The sequence below is a fragment of the Solanum tuberosum genome, unplaced genomic scaffold (genome assembly GCF_000226075.1).
Source record: "Solanum tuberosum cultivar DM 1-3 516 R44 unplaced genomic scaffold, SolTub_3.0 scf00496, whole genome shotgun sequence".
Taxonomy (NCBI): Eukaryota; Viridiplantae; Streptophyta; class Magnoliopsida; order Solanales; family Solanaceae; genus Solanum; species Solanum tuberosum.
The window spans coordinates 32,604-54,550 of record NW_006239424.1 but is presented as its reverse complement, the minus strand read 5'-3'; the positions used below and the strand labels follow the sequence as shown (position 1 = coordinate 54,550).

Sequence of the window (21,947 nt, the reverse complement as noted above, 5' to 3'; positions counted from 1 at the left end):
TAGTCTGCACCTAGCTCCTGAATTACTTGTAACAGACTGTGCAACATATGGGTAAAACATGCAACAGAGACGGTTGCCTGGTGATGAAATGCAACAGGGCAATAGAATTGCAACTTTTAACAGTTTCACAAATTACAATGTAGAAGCTTCACAGTACATATATGTATATAAATCAAACCATGAACGTAAAAAAAAAAAAAAATGCAAGTCCAAAAATATTACATGATAGACAGCAAGAATGGCAACATCCTCTTAAACATTATGATTCCCAATCTGTTCCAGTGTCATACATTTCACAATATCACTTCACTTATTCTATGCTTCGTAGGATGGCATGTTCACCAATCTGACATAAGTCTCAAGAAGCAGCAGCAGGGGCGGCGGTTGGGTTAAAAGGTTTTTGCTCTGCGCAGTTGAGTACTTCGTGAGGCCCTGCTTCCTCGCGACCAACACCCATCAAGTCAAGGTAGTACTGGTAATGGGAGATGATGTTGTTCATTGAGTCAACATCACCTTGGCCACAAACAGCATCACCATAGAGAATATTCATGGTGGTACCAAAACCAGGAAGTCGTTTAGACAAAGTATCATTTTTTGTGGGCTTCCAGTTGCCAACAAAGGCATCATGAGCTGAAGGCTGACCCTTCTTCATTGGGTTCATCCACCTCCAAATTGCAGCCTGGAAAGCCATGGTAGCATTTTGTTCAATGTATTCGGGATGATCCAACAGATTAAGCTTGAGGGCTTCACCAATAGCTCCATAATTGTAGTTCCTAATTAAAAAACAAACAAATTAATTCAAACACGGAAAGCAGTTGCAGATCTATCAAAGGAGATGTAGGTAGGTAGGAACCAGTAGATAGGCAAGGCACCACGACCGTAATATCTGGCTCCAGGAGTGCATGGGTAGGTTAATTTGAAGTAGTCATCACAGTAATCTTGGCTGGGACTCATTTCCTTGTTATAGCATAGACCATAAGCGAGTGGTCCGCCAGTGGCGACTCCATAACCACCTGTAGAGAATTTATGTTTGTAATGTTATACTTACTACTCTAATCTAAATAATAGATGAATGAGAAGAGAGAGACTTACAAGAAGTTTTGCTACCGACATGTCCAAGGAAAGCAGCAATCTCCTTCATCTGCATTTTCTTACCACCGGTGGTACCAAATCCAAGCGGCTGGTAAAGTGCTGTAGCCCTAATGAAAGATCCATAATCCCAGAATCCAACAGCATGAGCTACGGGTGAGTTCCTCTTAGTGAAAAGGAGCTCAAATTGGTCAGTGTCGAGATAATCAGTTATTGTCAAATTACAACAAAATTTAGACAATTTGTTACACTCCCAATCCTTGACGCACATCTTGGTACCCTTCACCGTCTTCACTTTTGTGGGTTGCTTCCTGAATGACTCATTCTCATCTCCATGAACACATCCAATTATCGAAATTATTACCAACAAACACAAAATCATCCTCATCCTCATCTCCATTCTTCTGCAACAAAATAGTATTTTACTTTACTCTCAGTAGAGAGAGATAGAGAATTGGGTACAATCGAAATGTATGAATGATTTCAATTTCCTTTGGTACAAAAGAACCGAGTTAGATGGAGTATCTTTTTCAATAAATGTGAGGTAACGGTGGAGATTGTTTCTGATCTGTGAATTGACGGTAGAGATTGTTGGGACAGCCTGGATTTGGAATCAAGCAAAGCAATGGAGGGTGAACGCTGACCTACTTAAGCTAATGCCACTCCACCGACACCTTACCATTTTCATTTTCATTTTTTTTTAAAATTCATTGTGTGTGTGTGTGTGTGACAGCTAACCACTATTTAGTTCTTCCTCTTTCCCAACACATTTAACTTGCTCATTAATTTCGTTTGGTAGAATGTATAACGAAAAATAAAGTATGCATTAGTCTTGGTTCAGTACTCTTTTTTAATTTATGTATAACTAATGTTTATCTTCTTATGTATTAAGGTGTGTATTGTTAATACCATAAATTTCTAGGTATTAATTAACAAAGCAATTATTTTAATGCATGCATGAGCATGATTAAAGACTCAATTGCTCCTTTTGATACATCTTTTTCACCATAATAGTGGAGAGTATCTTTGTAAATAAAATCTTTTATGCATATATGTTATTTTTAATGCACCAAACCAAACAATGCATAAAAATAACATATGTATAATTAATGCAAGCATAACTAAATAGAGTGTATTAGTAATGCTTGCATTAACAATGTATGTATTAGTTATGCTTGCATTAATTATACATATATTATTTTAATGCATTGTTTGGTTTGATGCATTAAAAATAGTATGTATGACATTAAAAAAATTATTTACAAAAATACCCTTGACTTTTATGGTGGAAATGATGTAAAAAAGGTTTTGAGGGGTTAAGTGGGTCTTTTATCATGTTAATGCATGCATTCAAACCATTGCATTGCTAATACTTAGAAATCCATGGCATTAGCAATGCACTCCTTAATACACAATAGAGTGTATACATAGGTTGAAAAAGAATACACAAGGCTAATACACGCATTATTTTTTCTAATACACTCTACCAAACGACCTCAACAGTTTATGCAAGTATTACTAATACACATTATTTAACATTATTCTTATACACTCTACCAAACAACTCCTTGTTTTTCTTGTACAAAATTTCTCTTATAAAAATTGATATTTTGATGTATGACATCATATTTGCTATTTTTTTCTTATAAAATCTGATACTAAGGAGCAAACAACATACGACATCTCATATTTACTATTTTCCTTGTGAAATTTGTTATTTTTTATTATTAGTGATTTAATAATTTTTAGGCAATATGTATATAGCACATTAGGCAATTTATATATATTCTCGAAGATAATAATATTATGCTTCAATAGCCTCTTAGGCATTAATGTAGTTATGTAGGCCACATTACCACATAAGGATGATTTATCAAGCTAAGATTATTAACTTATAAGGATGATTTAGGTTACTAAATTTTGATTTTTCACAAACAAAATATGAAAAGAAAGATTGAAAAAGAGCATCCTTCGTGCGCTCATTACGGTGAATATCTCTCTATTTTATAATCGTATAAATAAATAATTTAATGCATAAAAAACCAACTCATAAACAATTTGAAAGGATATATTATTATGGACACTCTAACTCTATATGTATTGAGAGACTAAAATTTCCAAAAAATTAAACTTCAAATCTTTACGTATGATTTGAACTCAGAGTGTTGAATATATAAAAGGATAAATACTTTTATTTTTTTACTGGTTTCCGGTATGACCGTTTCCACACCACTGCGCTGAAAAATATTCATTTTAGAGTTTTGGCAATTCGATAAACTCAAAATTCCGATTGATCGAAGTGAGCATCTCTCCGGCGCAATCAAGCTGTAAGCTTACCTTTTTGTTTGTCTCATCCCTTCCTGGATTCTGGAAACAGAAACCCTAAATCCCTTTTAGTTTAACTTTCAGTTATTTTGTAGGAATATTTTCATATTGTTTGATGGAACTGGAAATTGAAATCCTTTTTTTTTATCATATAAGGGGAAAAATGGTTATTCAATTTCTCTTAGTTATGTTATATAATACTAAGTAGTTGTAGAAGAGAATACTAAAGCATAGGGCAAACATTACTTGGATGGGAGAAATCAAGGTTTATTGGATGTGTTGGACTTGTCTTGTGTTTACCCTTTTTTTTAGTGCTCTATATTTTCAAATGACTTTGTTAATTCTGCATTGAACTTGATTTAGTGAAAGAAGGAACAACCTTTTATTTCTTTTTCAAGTGTGTGGAGTCGACTTAATTGTTTTGATTAATTGCGAATGCCTTATTTTACAATTGGTCAGTTTTTGGCCATGTTATCCAAGTTTTAAGGTCATTACTATTGTTTTGGGTCCATAGGTAGTCTACTTATAAAGTGTTTAACTGATTTATAGATTTCAACTTGTTGTAGAAGTTATGTTTTGGATCTGCTTAGTTATTTTGACATGATTTCTTAGGAAATAGAAGGAGATCCTTATAAAATATAAATATTCAGTTATTCCTTGATTCAAGAGGGAAAATAATATGATTTAGTCATCTTTTCTTACCCAAAAAGGAATTAAAGGTATGATTTGGTCATTTTTTGTTGAGGTGGTCTTTCTTTGTAAAAGTAGGAGCATAGGAATCTGGGTGATCACGCGCTTCACATGGTATTTATTAGGATTAGAGCTGACCCAAAATTATGGCTTATCTCAGACAACTCAACCCGGAGCATCGCTTTTATCGTCAACAAAGAGTGTCTCTCGATAAAAGAAGTCAGCTTTGGAAAAAAAGTCCTTCCTTTGCCGGATGCATGTCTAAGTAGTATAAAAGGACAAGCGCACTATACTGGAATGTAAGTTAAACCCAAGATCTGTCTCCCATCACCTCCACTGAACTAATTGGATAAGATATTGGCTTAGTATGCAGTGGTCGGAAAACTAGGAGGAAGGAGAGAAGCGTGGGGAGAGACAAGAAGAGGGGGAAAAGGAAAAAGTTCTCGGAGAGTTAGATAAGAGGGAGGAATACTTTTTAATGGGTGAGAAGAAATATCTGTGTTCCAGATTAATGGTATAATTTGCCTTCTACGATAGTAGTTCTCCCAAGGATCTTGCCCGTTCATCTATAAGTGAAGCCAGAAGTTTGAAAGAAAAAGTAAGTATAACTTGTCTTTCTTGAAATGTCAAAGTGACCAAAATTTGGGATATAGGGAGTTGATTCTTCTCTTTTGGGATTCAATGAAACATTTGAGAGGAAATAAGCTTCTAAAACCAACTGAACAATATCAAATCGATACCAAAGGAGAAAAATCCATTCAATAGCTTGTATGACTCTTGGCTACTTTTCCATACTCAATAGAAGTTCATCAATCGTACTGTGAGGTAGAGACAAAGGTCAAAATGTGATATTTTAACTCATAATTCTTCTTTTGCTCTGATTTTGTTTAAGAGCCTGTTTGGATTGGCTTTTGGCTTATGCCTTATAAGCCAAAAGTCTTAACTTATGGCTTTTGACTTATTTCATTATTTAGAATCTAGTGCTTAAAAACACTTGTTTATTTTACCCAAACACAATCAAAGTGCTTAAAAGCTATTTTGGCTAAAAAGCACTTACAATAAGCCAATCCAAACAGGCTCTGAGACTAATCAGTTTTGTAGCCAAAATCAGACTCTGTCAGATTTTATTTTATTTTTTGTTTAAATATCCTTGAAGTCAACAATAAAAGGTGAATTGGGTATAATCTCTTGCTTTTCTTCACTAAGTTAGGATCTCAAAAATTAATATAGTTATGAAGTCATTCATAGATCTATACTTTCTGCACAGGCTTGTGTCTGTTTGAACTATGGATTACTCTGTGAGTATTTCTTTATCTTTGCTTATGTCTTTAGTTTGTATTTTGTTCCTTATTCTCTGTTAGAATCTTTATCTTTGTTCATCACCCTAAAGCTGGATCTATCATCTTAAAGCTGAAGTTTATATTGCCCTCTTATAATAGATGGAGCAACTTTTATCTCCTCTCGTGTTCAATGGTTCTATTGTAGAAGCCATCACTGAAGCCAAGCAGCAGAAGAAGCTTTTTGTAGTTTTTGTTTCAGGTAACTGGTTTCTAATTCTCTTCAATGTAATTATGCTATAAATTCCATTAGTGTGTCCTAAAAAGAACTTTAAGATAGATTTGGGTGATGTTGCACCAAAGATTATAACATAGAATAACAGTAGGTTCCCAAGTAGCTCAGCTGGACTCAAGGGTAACTGGGGAGTAGTTAGAGTCATGATAAGTGTTCTTGACTAACCTGGGGAAGCATATTCTCTCACTCAACCAAAAAGGGAAGCATTTCATACCGATGATATACGGAGATTTTCAAAAGAATTATTTGTTGATTTTACTAGAATCATAATAAGAAATTAGTAACTATTTTGTCCTTGCTGTTTTTTGCTTTATCTTCAGCATATGTTTCTGCAAATAATTTTGTATTTCCTACTTTACCCTTTTTCTTTATGCCTTTATTGGTTCTTTGGGGAAGGTGATTGGACATACTGAGAGATCACTTTGATGCTTAGGAAATGGATGAGTCTTTAGACTTGTCATCCTAATTGTATTTCTTGCAAATTTGTGTCCTAGGTGGTAATATGGAATCAAACCAATCGGAAACATCAACTTGGCTCGACCCAAGAGTAAGTTTATCCTTACACTTCGTAGAATGTTACTAGGTTTGATGCTTTCAGCCCTTCAATAGTAAGTTCACTTTCTCATCTTTCTTCTAATTACTCAGGTTGCTGATTCTATATCAAAGTACTGCATTTTGTTGCACATCCTAGAAGGAAGTACTGATGCCAGAAACTTCTCAGATTTGATAGTAAGAATTCATAACAAAGGCTGCATGAGATCTAACAGTATTTGGGCCAAAACATGGGCCTCCAGCTTGAACTGGGCCACAATCCACACCTTGATTAGTGCAGGCCCAATCTAAATTGGCCTGCAATTGTGCATCTGTAGCATCTTCTTTGGGCCTGCAGAATTTCCGGCCCATTAAATCTGCAGGCTTTGGAAGAGGATGGGCCGGGAGTCTTGAGCCTGATGGTTGTGGCTGTATACATCAAAGTTTTAAAAAAATTGTTAGTAAGCAAAGACGGAGTCATAATTTAAACTTTACGAGCTCGAATTTCTTATTTGATTTATTAGGTTAAAGATAATTATCTATACTTATGTTTTTTAATTTTTTTTAACACATATATAAGAGTTTTCATGTGAATTGCGACCAAATTATATGTAACTATAGTGTATATAAGGGTGTTTTCGGAATGGAGAAAATATTTTTCTATTTTCTCATGTTCGGTTCATCAAAAATTTTAAAAAATATTTCTCTAGGAAAATGACTTCACTAGTAGGAACAAGGAAAAACAAGTTTCAGAAGTGATATTTTACACTGATTGTGTCATTCCCATCGTACCCTCCACCCCCCTCCCCCCCCCCCTCCTTTCCCCCTCCCCACCCCCCCCCCCCCCCCCCCCCCTTAATCCTTGAGATACTCTATTCCTCGTCTAATTTCTTTTGTTTCTTTACACATCCCTCTATCAGTGCAAAGACTTTTGTTTTCTTTGTCTATTAATTGCGCGTTGTCTGAGAGGGTGAGGGATCTTTCTCTTCTAGAATCACCATGGAGCTCATGCTGGATATCATTAACAAGGAATTCTAGGACCTGATTTATGGAATTTTTCTAGCTGAAATTTTGTAAATGGAGTTGGTTAAAGAAACTTCGAGCAGAGGTGACGGTTAGATGTGTTATACAAAAAATTCATCTAAATGGAAGCGAACTAAAACTATATTTTGGGGCAAGTGTAGAATTTATAAACAGAGACCATTGGTGCAAGGGTCTCCCTCTGTCTAACAGAAGAACATTCATCATCCTGCTGGCGAGTTTCTAGGGTAACCGGGTCAACGTCAATACTGACTGGCTTTTTATATCAATCATACATTTTGATTGGTTACAGAGTGGTGGTAGGTTCATGTTGTATGGGGCAGAGTACTACTGTACTAACCAGTTAAGAACTCTCATGTTTAAAAGATAAGAGTTGCGGAAATGCATATGTTGAGGTGGAAGTGTGTACATACTAGAAGTGGTAAGATTAGGAATGAAGATATTTGGGACAACATGAGGGAAGCGTGACTGAGATGGTTCAGGCATGTGAAGAGGAGGAGATGTGCAGATGCCCAGTGAGGAGGTGTGAGCGGTTAGCTTTGGTGGGTTTAAGGAGAGAGAGAGGTAGGCCATAGAAGAAGTATTTGGGAGAGGTGATTAGACAGGTTATTACACATCTTTATTTACCGTGGACATGACCTTAAATATTGGGATATGAACGTTGCAGATTAGGGTAGAAGGGGTTAGTATGTGGTGAACATTGTCTCGATATCTTGCGGGTTAGGCTTGGTGTTAGTTTGGTAGCATTATTTTTTTAGTTTATTGCCCTATGATTTCTATTACTACCTGCCATTTCTCGTGCTTCAGTTATCGCATTATGTAGGTGTTGTTATTGTTCTTTGTTCTCTGAATGCATGGTGATGCTTTCCCTATAATTTGCTATGTGCTCTGTACTTTTGTATTTCTTATTTCATCGCTTGGACACTCTACCTCCACAAGGTAGGGGTAAGGTTTGCATACACTCTACCCTTTCCATACCCCAATTGAGGGGTTACACTGGGTATGTTGTTATTATTTGAAGAAGCATATTGAGAGAAAGAAAGAAGAGGGATAGACCAAGCTTGATTTTCATCTCGATGAAGTGTATTGAGTAGGCAATTGTGTCTTTTAACATAGTGAGGCTTAAATGGTGCATGCCTAGAGATACTAAAGAATTTCTAGAGTGCTGGAACATCAGGGGAGAAACAAGAAGTAGAAATGGTGATACACTAATCCCTGCTTGTATATGTTGGTTTGTTAGGTGGGAGAGATATGCGAGATGCTTTGAAGACAAAGAAAACTCTATGAAGAAGATTAAGGAACAGTTTACTTTTATTTAATTTTTTGGTGTAAACAGAATATCATTAATGAAGCTGAAAAAGTGATTGACTGGATAGGATCTCTCTTGGAATAGACAGGACATACTTTTGCTCGACCTGTAAATACTTTTGACCACACCTTCTTAATAATACAATACCCATTCTAAAAAGAGAAACAATTGATGCAAGAACATTGCAAGAGGAAAAAATGACTTGTATAGTAAAGAATTTTGATGATACTTTCTCCAGTGTGCTAACTTGGGTGGGCGTTCTGCACGAGGTCTGGTAAATAAAATAATTCAGGTGCATAAATGTAGAAGTTATTTCCTGTAACTGCTCATAATGTACTTCTCTATTCACCTTATTTTTGTATTCATATTCAAATGCATCTTTGTCCAGTGTGGAATGATTTGTAGTTTCCAGGGACTAGTTCATCTTCTTTAATTGGACTTTCAGTATTCGAACTTTGAAGGGACAAAGACAATGGGAAAAGTAGAAAAAATGTTCAAGCATGGCGAGTTTCCGAAGTGCAAGTACTTCAACATGTATTAGAAATGCTCCTCTCTTAATAAATGTAAAACCTGTTTTAGTATGAAAACTAAGGATAGTATGAAAACTAAGGAGTTCAATAGTTACTGTGATCTACAATGGGAATGTTTTCGAAGCCATTCAAAACTTTGTGAATTCTTTCTTGGTTGATGAGTCCTAAAATTGGGAAATCTTGCTGTCAATGTCATGCTGTCTATGTGCACTTTTCATGTAGATATACCCTTACATGAGCTACATAGATCCACAGAAGGCTGTCCCTTGTATTACAGTTATTGGATACAATGGTGTTCAACTATGGCAACATGGTATGATCAGCTTAATCTAATGTTTGGTAATAAAAACCATGGTATGATTAGTTGTTTGAGATGTAACTGAGTTGTTGCATCTCTTTCTTGTTTCTTAATTATGTATCTAATTTTCAGGGGGTTTTGTTTCTGCTGATAATCTTGCATCTAGTCTTGAGAAGGCGTGGTTAAGTCTTCATGTTCAGGTATTTCTTATGTCATATACGTGTTCTCCATATAATTTTAATTCGGTCCCAGAGACATGATTTGATTTTCCTGATTTTGTTCCCAATAGTTATGATGAATTGTTTTACTAGGAAGACTATTAGCTTTATGCTGAGGAAATTGCAGGGAATCACTTGTTTTGAGCTGTTCTTTTTGACTTTTTAGACCACTAGCCTCTGAATGTGAGCAATTGCTAGAATTGTGACTTGTGTCGGATAACAACATACCTAGTGTAGTCCCACAAGTGAGGTGTGGGTAGGGTAAGATGTACGTAGACCTTATCCCTACCTTTGCGAGGTAGAGAGTCTCTTCCCGATAAACCCTTGGCTCAAAAGAGAAGATATTCAAAGCAGGGTTGCGAGTAAATTATGGGAACAAAATATCAAGATACAAAGCAAATGAAGCAATATAATACTAGACGACCTTGAAGCATAGGAACTACACAATTACTAAATATTATTACTACTAATAAGGCTGCAAGTAGGTTATAGGTTATAGGTTATAGGAAGACATATAATCTTTTATTGATGTTCTAGGATCTCTGTAAGTAGGTTATAGCTTAGTACATTTTCCTATATTTCCTTTTAAGTATGGACAGCTGTAGTTTTTATGCAGCAAATAGTTATACAAAAAATGTTACCTTCTCAAAAAAAAAAAAAAAAGGTTGCAAGGAGATGGGGCTAGCCCCCAGCTTCTCCCCTCTAAAGAGTGACAACTCTGTGCTATCTACTAGAAAGAAAAAAAAAAGCTTCCCTTTAAATGGGATAGGCAAAATTATTTTTGTGCTCCATCCAGAGTGGATTGTAGACTCTGCTAGCTCTAAATCTTCAATGATATTTGAAAGTTCTTTTACTGCTCTGAATATTCTCTTGCTGTTACTTCTTTTCATTGTATGTCTAGTGACATTAAAATCTCCATAAAATAACTGAGGATTCACCAGATCCCCCCTTCCCCTCGCAACAGCCACCTCATCACAGAGCGACTCAAAACTGTGGTTTCTTTCTTCATCCTAGAGTTTATTTACAATCAAAATCTTTTAGAGTCAACCTACTTGTTTGAGATTTCGAGGATCCTTATTGGTATAGCTGGAAGAGGTGGAAATAATGGTGGGTATGCAGTTAGAGATATTGAGTATTTGAGGAAAATGTGGTGAAGTTTGTAGAATTGAATTTCGGGTGGTCAGATTTTAGAGAGAAAGCGGACCTTCTCTCTCTAACCCATCTTATCATACACTGCATCTCCAAATGTCCAAAATTTCCAGCGACAATCTAGTTGGACATAGTAATGCGTTGAATCACAAATGAAACTTTGAGCAACTAGTTGGACAAAGTAATGTGAATACAAATGAGTAATCATGTTCTTATTAACATTGTTTTCTTTTGCAGGCAGAATTATTCCCATTTCATAGATAAATTATTTATTTCATAATGAAGTAAGGTTGTGGGTTCAAGTCACCAAGGGAGAAAATTACCATATTAAAAAAAGTTATGTGCAGCATATGAAGTAATAATATATAAAATAGGCAGTCTGGTTAGTGGCTTCCACGGAATTCAAGAGTCGAGAGTTAATTTATTCTACAACTCTGGTTGTTCTTTGGTCCTTCACGAGGCTTTACCATAGAGAAACATTTTATCTATTTTAGGTGCAATTTTCAATTACCAAATACTCTTCACTTCAAGAGCTTCAATTTTGTACAGTTTTTACCATCCATGACACACTGTAATCTGTAAAGCCTTATAACCGTGGCCAAATCAAGTCATTTCCTTGATTCAAAATCTACAAAGCTCTTCTACTTACCAATTGTCAAAAAAAATCTACAAAGCTCTTGTCCGTCAATCAAGTATTGCAATATAACAGAACTGCGGTTAGGGGTAGAATTTTCTTGAAAGATAAATTTCCCTTCTTTGGTTACAGCTTTCTGCAATTCAGCTACAAAGATGTCTAGAATCAACTTCTAAGTTGCTACTCGTCTCCCTGCTAAACCAAAAGTAAATAAACCCCGTCACTCTCTTGCCACAGTATTCTTGTATCTCTTGTTTATCCTTGTCTCCTTTGCTGCTGTCTATCAGTTCAACCATTGTTGGCAAGATGGATACTTGCCTAAGTTTCTCTGTGCCATTTTTCCTACTCTGCCTCTGTAATTTGAAGGATATTGAAGAATGAAAAAGTCCCACTTAGTTGGGGAATGGACTGGTGGTTTGCTTATATGGACTTGGGCAACCCTCCCCTCATGAGCTAACTTTTGGGGTGTGAGTTAGGCCCAATACCTAATTTTACATGATAACAGAGCAGGACCCATCTCACCCAATGTTGAGCCTGCAAATTAAATATGCCCACACACTAGATGTCTAGCCTTGGGCGTGAGGTGAGGTGTTAAAGAATGAAATCCACATCAGTGGTTAATGAGATGGCAGGTCTCCTTGTAAGGATTGGACAATCCTCCTCCCTTTGAGCTAGCTTTTGGGGTGTGATTTAGGCCCAAAACCTTATTTTACAAAGGAAAAATGCGAAGGTTGGATGTCGGTTTGCTAGCCGTTCACTTTTACATTTTATTACTTCATAAACCTTGATTAGCACAATATATTAAATTTGAGGCTGAAATAATCCAATCAGATTTGGGTTTAAGCTCATGGATTTGCTGTTTAGTATGTAAGGAAGCACTGTTTTTCCTTCATACAGGTATACAGTGTTGTCCACTTCATGATTTTGGGCTGCTCCACTTAGTTTATTGTGTTGGTCCTTGGATTGTTTCAATCTTACCTTGGTTCTTTGTATCAATTATTTATGGTTAACTGCAGGATACAACAGCTACTTTCTTGACTGCTGCACTTGCTTCAAAGAAAGAGCTTGTATCTGGAGCTTCTTCTGTAACATCTGAAGTAGGGAGTTCTTCAAGTGCTCAAGTTTCACCAGCTCAGGCGATGACACATATACAATCTCCATTGGCTACACTGTCTAAAAACTCTCAGATAGTAGAGGGAGAGGATCGTGGACATGCTGCTACGGTAAATTTCATTTACTCACATTCAGACCTCTGTTCATTATTGTCCAGCGTAATAGTCAAATTTAACTACTTTGCAGGAAATAGATTCCTCGCTAATTGACATGGCTTCTCATGGATCAGCAAATGCCTTTGAATCTAGAATTGGTGACTTCAATGAGTCTACCACTGTGATCACAACAGCAGAAAAGCCACTTCATCTTGTAGAAGTAGATTCAACCAAGGGTAAAGATGAATGTTCAATTTCAAAAGAGAATCCTGGTTTGCGTGATCAACAGTTGGACCCTAATGATGAAGCTCCTAGAGAGATTGCAAATAAAGCAGGGAAAGGTCACGAGATAAATATAGTTGAAGATGCAGCTGCTGAGAAGGCTGATTTTTCAGATGATTCGTCAAATACATTTCACGATGTTTATTTAAACATTAGATTACCTGACGGTTCAAGTTTACAAGTGAAGTTTCTCGTTATGGATACTTTAAGGATGGTCAAGCACTATGTTGATAAAAACCAAACGAGCAGCATTGGTTATTACGATCTAGCAGTTCCTTATCCTCGCAAGGTTTTTGGTGATAAAGGTAACAGAGTATTATATGTATATATATTATTTTTTTTTTTTATCAAGTAAAAGTATTTTCATTCATAATCATGACCAAAACAGCCGTATTCAATATACCAAAAGTTCAAAACTCTACAATATATGATACTTCTGTTTCAGCCCAGCCCCCACAGTATTCTCCGAAAGAGGTGACGATTGAAAACAGAGGGGTTTTGTTCACGATGCAACTCTGGGCAGAAGCTCCGGCGAAGATATCCTATGGAGAAGAAGGCTCGAACACATGTATTACCCAACAGGTTTTGGATGGAAAACCTTTGGGTAAAAGGAGGTGTGACAATGATAAAGTACAGATGGGGGAAAGCGTGCCAAAGACATGTGAGGAACCATGTGGGTCAACTAGGGTTACTGGGGACCACCCAGCAGATCTAATAGAAAAGATCTGCTCTGGTCCCTAGATCTCAGGGGAAATAAATTTGGGCCCAATAGCTCATTTGGGCCAAAAACACAAAGGAAATTCTGAAACCCATTTGGGTTTAAATGAGACATCACAGGAGGAACAAGTGAGAGATATTAATGGGCTTTCAACCATTAAGACTCTAGCTTCTCAATTTCTGGAAGCAATCAAACTATGGGAGAAGTCCTCTGAGGAAATAACGAAGGAGAAGATGGTGGGAGAGAAAGTAGCAGATGAAAATGCACACATGCAAACCCATAACTCAATGCTGACCAATGAGGACAGACATTCGGAAGAAAGGTATACGTCCAAAGATTTAAATCAGACAGAACTACAATTGCAACAAGTTCTTGATGCTGAACCAGTGGTTATGCAAAACCTGTCAGAAGAAGATTTGGCTGAAATTGAGGCACCAAACTGGGTTAACTCACACATATTGGAGTTGAGCAACACGTATGGGGTAGCATTCGAAGGATTTGAGAAAGAGACTCTTGCACTACTCATGAGAATTGATGAAAGGAAAACAGAGATAGACAACAAGAAGCAGGGGAAAGCTATTAGCATCCCTAAGAGCAGGGGAATAGGCAAGAATGAATTGAAAAAGCTTCAATCTAGTCTCAATAAAGAGGTTGAAGGTGCTAGAAGCAAGGGGAGGGTTCTAAGCCTGACTTTTAAATGAATATTAAGTTGATCACATGGAATGTGAGGGGTCTTAACAACACCACCAATAAGAAGTTGGTTAAGACTTGTTTGCAGAAATGGAAAGCGGATGTATTTTGTTTACAGGAAACCAAGGTGAACAAAGGGATTGAGGGGATTGCCTATCAGCTCTGGTCTAGTAGATGGATGAGGCTTGGATATATTGAGGCAGATGGGAGTAAGGGGGGAATACTTATTATGTGGGATAGTAGAGTATGGACTGGCACTAAGGTGGAGGAAGGTACCTACTCAATCACTTACAAGTTTGAATCAACTCAAAATTCTTTTTCCTGGTACTTCACTGGAGTGTATGCTCCACACACCAGGAAAGAGAAGTTAGAGTGTTGGGAAGAAATGGCTGCAATGAAGGAACTATGTGGAGGACCTTGGGTCACAGGGGGAGATTTCGACACTGTAAGACATATGGGGGAAAGAAGAGGGTGCAGCTGAGTTACAAACATCATGAATGAATTTTCCAGATGGATAGATGAACTGGAGTTGCATGACCCTTATCTGTCGGGAGGGAAGTTCACTTGGTTTAGGGGGGATAACCATCCAAGTGCGGGAAGTTCACTTGGTTCAGGGGGGATAACCATCCAAGTGCTGCTAGGTTGGATAGGTTCTTATATTCTATGAGTTGGGAGGAAAACTTCAAAAGCATCAAGCAAAGCACCCTCCCAAGAGTAGGGTCAGATCACAATCCTGTCATGTTGGAAAGTGGTAACTGGGAGCATCGAAAACCATGTTTCAAATTTGAAAATTGGTGGCTCAAGGTTGATGGCTTTAATGATATGGTGCAGGGGTGGTGGAACAACTTTGAGGTAGAAGGGTGCCCTGATTATAAGCTTAGCAGTAAACTAAAGATGCTAAAACAAAAGTTAAAAGATTGGAGCAAGAAGAACTTCTCTGAAGCAGCCCACAGGAAAAATTGTTTGCTAGAAGAATTAGCTGAGCTAGATAGAATCCAGAACGACAGAATACTTAATGATGAGGAAATGGTGATAAAAACAACAATTCTGGTAGAGCTGGAAGTGCTGGCCAAACAAGAAGAAGCAAGCTGGAGACAAAAGTCTAGAGTGCTATGGTTGAAACAAGGGGATAAAAACACTAGGTTCTTTCAAAGACAAGCAACTGCCCACAGGAGATACAACACAATTGATAGACTAGTGATACGAGGGGTGGAGATACAGGAACCTACAGAAGTTAAAGAAGCCATGATAGACTTCTACGCCAAGCTCTACTCAGAAACTGAGTCCTGGAGGCCCTCTTTTGATTTTGTAGGGTGCCCAACAGTGTCAACGAAAGAAAACGAATGGTTACAAAGATCATTTACGGAGGAGGAAGTGCTACTGATCATCAAAAAAATGGTCAGGGGGGACAAAAGCACCTGGCCCTGATGGATTTACTATGGATTTCTTTAAGAAATGCTGGGATATATTGAAAGAGGACCTGATGCTGACTATACAAAATTTTCATCAGAGGAGTGTGTTTGAGAAATCTTTCAATGCTACATTCATAGCATTGATTCCAAAGACACCAGGTGCAGTTGAGCTCAAGGATTTCAGACCTATCAATTTAATAGGAGGAGTTTATAAAATCATATCCAAGTTATTGACGGAGAGAATGAAGACCGTCATTGGGAAACTGATTGATGAACATCAAATGGCTTTTTTGAGAGGTAGACAAATAATGGATGCAGCATTGTTGGCTAATGAATTGGTAGACTCCAGGGAAAAGCAAAAGAAACCAGGGATTCTATGCAAGCTAGACATTGAGAAAGCTTACGATCATGTTAACTGGAATTTCCTCTTGAAAATTCTAAAGGACATGGGATTTGGAAGCAAGTGGATTGGCTGGATCAAGTATTGCATTTCAAGTGTGAAGTTTTCTCTTATCATAAATGGTAACACCGAAGGTTTCTTTCAGTCCCAGAGAGGTCTCAGACAAGGAGACCCTCTGTCTCCATTCTTATTCTTAATAGCCATGGAGGACTGAATCATATGTTCAGGAAGGCAAAGACAAATGGATGGGTGAGAGGCTTTAGTGCACAGGCAGGAATGGAGATCACACATTTATTTTATGCTGATGACGCTCTTATATTTTGTGAGGCAGAGGAGACACAGATTAGGCATTTAAGAGCTATTCTCACTATATTTGAGGGCATTTCAGGTCTGCATGTCAACTGGTTGAAGAGTCATCTCTTTCCTATCAATAATGTTGACAATATGTCTAGGCTAGCTGAAACATTGGGTTGCCAGGTAGATGCACTACCAACAAAATACTTGGGACTACCTTTGGGAGCAAAGAACAAAGAGCTGGAAGTGTGGAATGTGGTGTTGGAGAGATGTGAGAGGAAACTAGCCAAATGGAAAGGCCAGTACCTGTCTCTGGGTGGCAGAGTAACACTCATCAAATCAGTGTTGGATGGTCTGCCCACCTACATGATGAGCTTATTTCCAATCCCCAAGAACATTGAAAAGAAAATTAATAGGCTACGGAGAACTTTTCTATGGCAGGGTAACAAGGAAAAGGGAGGCTATAATCTGGTAAAGTGGGAGTCAATCACACTCAATAGAATCCAAGGAGGCTTAGGCCTGAAGAACCTGAGTCTACAGAACAGCTGTCTACTTCAGAAATGGTTATGGAGATTTTGTACTGAAGACAGAGCCTTATGGAGAAGATTCATTGCAGGCAAATATGGTTTATTTAATCAATGGACAACTAAAGAGGTTATGGGCACTTTTGGATTAGAAGATTATGGCCACACTTCAGAAGCAACATATGCATCAGTGTGGGGGATGGTCTAAAGACAGAGTTCTGGAATGAAATATGGTTAGGGGAAGACAATTTGAGAAACCTATTTCCTCATTTGTATACCCTGAGTTTGCAGAGCAATGCCACTGTGGCACAAGTCTGGAGTCAACAGGGTTGGGATCTAATTTTTAGAAGAGCATTAAACGATTGGGAAATTGAGGAAATTGCCAAGTTATTAGAGGTCCTCAATAATTTCCCAGGTACATCTCCAAGATCTGACAAGCCAATATGGAAAATACACAAGCAAGGGGTCTACACAGTGAAGTCATGCTATTGGAAGATGAACTACAATATTTCATTGACTGAGAGGTGGCCATGGAAACTAATTTGGAAGGTGAAATGTCCATCAAAGGTATCATGTTTTGTTTGGCTACTGATTAGGAAAGCATGCCTTACTCATGAAGCTTTATAGAAAAGAGGCATGCATATGTGTTCAAGATGTTTTATGTGTGAACTTGAAGCTGAGGTAAATAATCATCTGTTCATTCATTGTAAAACCGCTACAAGGTTGTGGAATACGTTTTTGTGCAGTCTGAGGATTAGTTGGGTGATGCCAAAGACTACTTTGGAGGTCCTGACAGCTGGCCAGGAGTTGGAAGTAGAGGCAAGAAGGAAGAATGGTGGAAGCTCATCCCAGCATATATCTGGTGGTCTATATGGAAGGAAAGGAATGCTAGTTGTTTTGAAGGACAGAAAATCAATTTTCAGAGGATTAAAACAAACTGTAATAGTCTTCTATTTTTTTTGGTGTAAACAAGACTTGGTGGGGGATGGGGTAGAATTAGTTGATTTCTTAGGAAACTTGTAATCTGATTACTATCATGGAGGTGTGCTCATCACACTATGGGATGTAAGTTTCCAATTCATCATCTCTTGGATGATGAATCTTTTGTAAATACAAAATTACCCTTATCTCAAAAAAAATATATGATACTTTGCAAATCTACCCAATCCTCTTTACAACAAGAAACTTTCTGCTTACACCAAAAGAAAATAAGGGAGTGGAGACTACTCAACTGCAAGAAACTCAACTCGACACCTACAAAAGTTTGCATATTTCTCTCTCCAAACTACCCACAGTAAACAATTGGAACCACGTTGCAGGTCCTTTGTCTTCTCCTCTTTCTCCCGCTCTTCCAACTGAGCATCAAATCTTTCACAGTTGTTGGTATTACCCTAGGAGTGTGAAAGAATCTAAACATATCCCACCATATTGTCTTTCTTATTACGATCCTTATCCTTTTTGTCATTGTTTTGGGTGGCAATACATCCTCCATTGCTGCCTCAAGTCAAGGGAGTGCGAGTAGGCAACTTGACAGTCTGAGTTGCTGGCAGCCTGGTACATCAATGTTCCACTTTTATATGTGGCAGACTTTTTCCTTTGGTTAACACACATTCTTAAGGATTTCTAAATGTTGGTTTAAAGCTGTTAGGAAATGTGTCAGAAGATGTGGTTTTGTCCGAATAGTTTGTTGTTTGGCTACAAATAGTCTCATTTGCCACCTGTAATTGCTTTAGCACACATGAGATGATTATATCCAATAGTGTGAGTTCAAATTGTTATAGCCTGTCTCAACTAGTCTGGAATGAAGTCTTGATCGAGTTTGAAACATAGAGGAATAATAGATGTTTTAACACTAGGAAGGAAAATATAGTTCATATTAATTCTAGGTGTTTGAAAGTCTATATTTATGGTGTAGGAAGAATATTGCATCTAGGGTTGGCAATTGGGCGGGTTGGGTCAAGTTTGAGTGGGTCATAATGGGTTAAGACAACAATCGGGTTAAGATCCAACCCAAATCAAATCAAATTTGCTTGGGTCAAAACGGGTTAGGTATTGGGTTATATACCGGGTCAAGACCCAACCCAACTCAATTTTTACTGAACTTAATTGTTTTATTTGTTCTTTTAAACTATTTTAGTACGTAATATTTTTTTTTCTTTATTATGGCTATATATAACATATCAAATTGAAAAAATAGTTCTTTATAAATATTATGACAAGATTTCTCATGAGCCAATCAATGTAGTCAAAGGCCCGCTTAAGCCTTGAAGCGAGGCTCAAAACGTGTTGAGCGCTTCGCCTCGCTTTATGTGCGCTTCAGTGTCGTCATCAAGGTTCTAAGACAAAAATTTCCTTGCCAATGAGCCTCTTCGAAGTGACACTAAACAATTGATATTTCATTTTATCATAAAAACTTTCAATTTCTTTGGTCATATATTTGTCATTCATGTTTATAATTATTTGTCTTGGACTAAACATAAATATTTGTATTTTTTTTTCTCCCTTTGCGCCTTTTTTCATTAAAGCTCATGCTTTATTTGCGCCCACAGACCTTAGATCTCTTTTGCGCTTTTCGCCTTTGATAACACTGGAGCCAATTCGGGTTATATATCAGCGCAATTTTTAATGGGTTGAGATAATGAATGGGCGGGTTTTTAAGCGGGTTGGACGGGTTGGGTTTGATTTTGTCACCCCTAATTGCATTGCATATGAACTCTTATATTAGATCTTTTGCATTCCTTCAATATGTAGAAGGAAATTTTCTAGTTTGTACTCTTTCTTGTACCTTCTTGGTACTCTTTAATGAAATCTATTACCTTTTTCATCAAAAAAGTATATATCAGTAACAACTAGTTTGAACTGATATATTTCACATGCTTGCTTAGGATCTTCTCCAGAACCTTTATATGGTTTTGTTCAGTTCCAGCTTATGATCCATGTACCGCTATCAAACGTTGTTTTTTTTGGTGCTTGCTCATATTAAGGACATTTACTTCTTACCTCATACTTTAGGGAGCAATTAAATTACTAATATACCTTATAAGTGTTTTTTTCCCTTGAAACGTGTCAACAGATCTAGATAGAACATTGTCAGATTTGGGTTTACACAATAGGCAAGCACTGATAATCGTTCTTCGTAACGAAGTGGATGTTACATCATTGCATGGTCAAAACAATCCGGCTGAGAGTAACCATACAGCAATTGGAGGCGATGCAGGATATTTTGCTACGATCAGAAAACTCTTTTCGTATGTAAATCCTTTATCTTACCTTGGTGGAAGTTCTAACACATCAAACACTGCTGAGGATTCTCGAGATAGCATATGGCAATATGGTAGTTTCCTTTCCTTTCTTCTTGACCTCTGTGACAGCTTCACTGCTAGAGAATTAGAAATTAAGGATACGTTCAACAGATTGCATTACTTGCACTTTCTTAGATCAGCTTTTGAGTTGCTTGAAATTTTTTATAAGACTTGCATTAACAGACACTCTACACCATCATTTTTTGCTAATACAACAGTGTCGGTTCCAAACATGTAGGGGTTGGCTATATGAATCATTGCTGACTATTTTTCTCCATTTAAATTAATCTATGGACAAGATTATGCAAAGTGAATAAAAAGCACTAGAAGTTCTTTTCATTTTCTGTAGTATTATTTGAAAACACCTTTTTCCCAATTTTGTGCCTGACTTTTGACTCTGTCAGGTGTAATTGCTTCTCCATGTGCTAATATCGTACTTTACACGAGCTTTTACAGATTAAATAAAATAATGAGTTTGTAACTGAGCTTTTCGAGATCCACTATCAGGTGTATTAAAAATGTTCTATTTATAAATGGATGAGATCAGGGGAATAACTAGGTAGGAGGAAATTGAACCCCCTGTCATTGAAAAATTATACAGGGTAAATAAAGCGAAAACAGTTTTTTATGGCTATACATGAATTGTTGAATCCCCATGACATAAGGGAGATTACCCCATGACCTAAGATTTGAATATGTGACCTAAAGCACTTTTTGGCTAAACATGAATTGTTGAATCCCCGTGAAGTGGCAAAGAGGTTCAAACAGTGCTTTAGGTCGCATGTTCAAATCTTAGTTATATCATTCTATTTTTTTTTAACCCCTTGTAAATTTTGGGTTCGTCATTGGATAGGAGGCTGATACATTCATGTGTTGACTGCCACTCTGTGTCATGTTAATTTGTTTTTGCTTATCTGGATAATTTGGTACTGTGTTCTCAATTTATTGCCTCTGACATGTAGGTCCAAACTCCACGCCTCAAAATAATCAGACCTTGGTAAGTAAGCAATTCCAAACCCCCGTAACTTCCACAACTAATAACAGAGGTAGAAAGCCAGCGTCATCTAGCTTTGGGAGCAACATCCACACTCTGAAACATGATGAAGATGAAAATCAGTTTGGTGATAGAAACACATTCTGGAATGGTAATTCTACTCAGTTTGGTGGAGATGACAATAGTAAATAAGATTCCAGTGCACTTTCTTGTATATTGATGTGTCTATAGTGTGCTACAGTTGGATATATTCTTCCCGTTAATCATTGTAATAAGTTTTGGATTGAAGCCTGTTCCTTTTATCTTTACAATGATTGGCTTAGCATAAACTGGAGTCAAGTTTAGTAGCTCTAAACTTGGAGACGCATTTTATGGTTAGTGAAACTGTTGTAGATGATGTTTTGAGAACAAATAATCATTAGCACTTGTACTTGATCTTCTAATAGAGTACTGAGACAAGTTTACCTTGATTAGTCGAACAGGTTGATTTTGCGTGTGCATCTTAATTTTTGGACCCACCCGATAAACAATGTTTAACAAATAGCCTCAGTCTCCACTCTTCTGTTTCTTCGAATTCTATTCATTTTTCTCAAGTGAAAGGAGATTGATGATTTGTTTGTTTGTTAGCTTTGCTTCTAGAACACAATCCGATGATTCTGACTGCAGCACAAGAGTTGGAGAAGTTCTTTCTTTATAAAAAAGATAAGGAATTTATTGACTGTCTGATTTCAAAAAGT

The 21,947-nt window shown here is 37.2% G+C and overlaps 2 protein-coding genes across 2 annotated transcripts; one reads left to right on the top strand and one right to left on the bottom strand.

Moving 5' to 3' along the window:
* Positions 1 to 79: 79 nt before the first annotated feature.
* On the bottom strand, positions 80 to 1,599 carry LOC102595303 (chitinase-like protein 1). The gene is made up of 3 exons (XM_006364599.2): positions 1,093 to 1,599; positions 854 to 1,013; positions 80 to 773 (listed from the first exon to the last, which is right to left on the bottom strand). The coding sequence occupies exons 1-3, from the start codon at positions 1,487 to 1,489 to the stop codon at positions 359 to 361; spliced, it is 972 nt and encodes a 323-aa protein (XP_006364661.1). The 5' UTR covers positions 1,490 to 1,599; the 3' UTR covers positions 80 to 358.
* A 1,627-nt stretch (positions 1,600 to 3,226) lies between these two features.
* LOC102605945 (plant UBX domain-containing protein 11) lies at positions 3,227 to 21,680 on the top strand. Its single transcript, XM_006364633.2, has 12 exons — positions 3,227 to 3,416; positions 5,372 to 5,402; positions 5,544 to 5,643; positions 6,171 to 6,223; positions 6,322 to 6,405; positions 6,566 to 6,664; positions 9,310 to 9,400; positions 9,518 to 9,585; positions 12,403 to 12,609; positions 12,686 to 13,181; positions 19,988 to 20,248; positions 21,179 to 21,680. The coding sequence occupies exons 2-12, from the start codon at positions 5,391 to 5,393 to the stop codon at positions 21,400 to 21,402; spliced, it is 1,695 nt and encodes a 564-aa protein (XP_006364695.1). The 5' UTR covers positions 3,227 to 3,416; positions 5,372 to 5,390; the 3' UTR covers positions 21,403 to 21,680.
* The last annotated feature ends 267 nt before the right edge of the window (positions 21,681 to 21,947 follow it).

Bases quoted from the DNA above. Each gene is read 5' to 3' on its own strand.
- LOC102605945 (XM_006364633.2), top strand. The intron at 6,224-6,321 runs GTAAGTTTATCC...CTAATTACTCAG, and splicing joins CAACTTGGCTCGACCCAAGA to GTTGCTGATTCTATATCAAA. The intron at 20,249-21,178 runs GTAGTTTCCTTT...TCTGACATGTAG, and splicing joins AGATAGCATATGGCAATATG to GTCCAAACTCCACGCCTCAA.
- LOC102595303 (XM_006364599.2), bottom strand. From the start codon at position 1,489: ATGGAGATGAGGATGAGGATGATTTTGTGTTTGTTGGTAATAATTTCG. The intron at 1,014-1,092 runs GTAAGTCTCTCT...AATTCTCTACAG, and splicing joins TGTCGGTAGCAAAACTTCTT to GTGGTTATGGAGTCGCCACT. The intron at 774-853 runs GTTCCTACCTAC...TTTTTTAATTAG, and splicing joins GGTGCCTTGCCTATCTACTG to GAACTACAATTATGGAGCTA.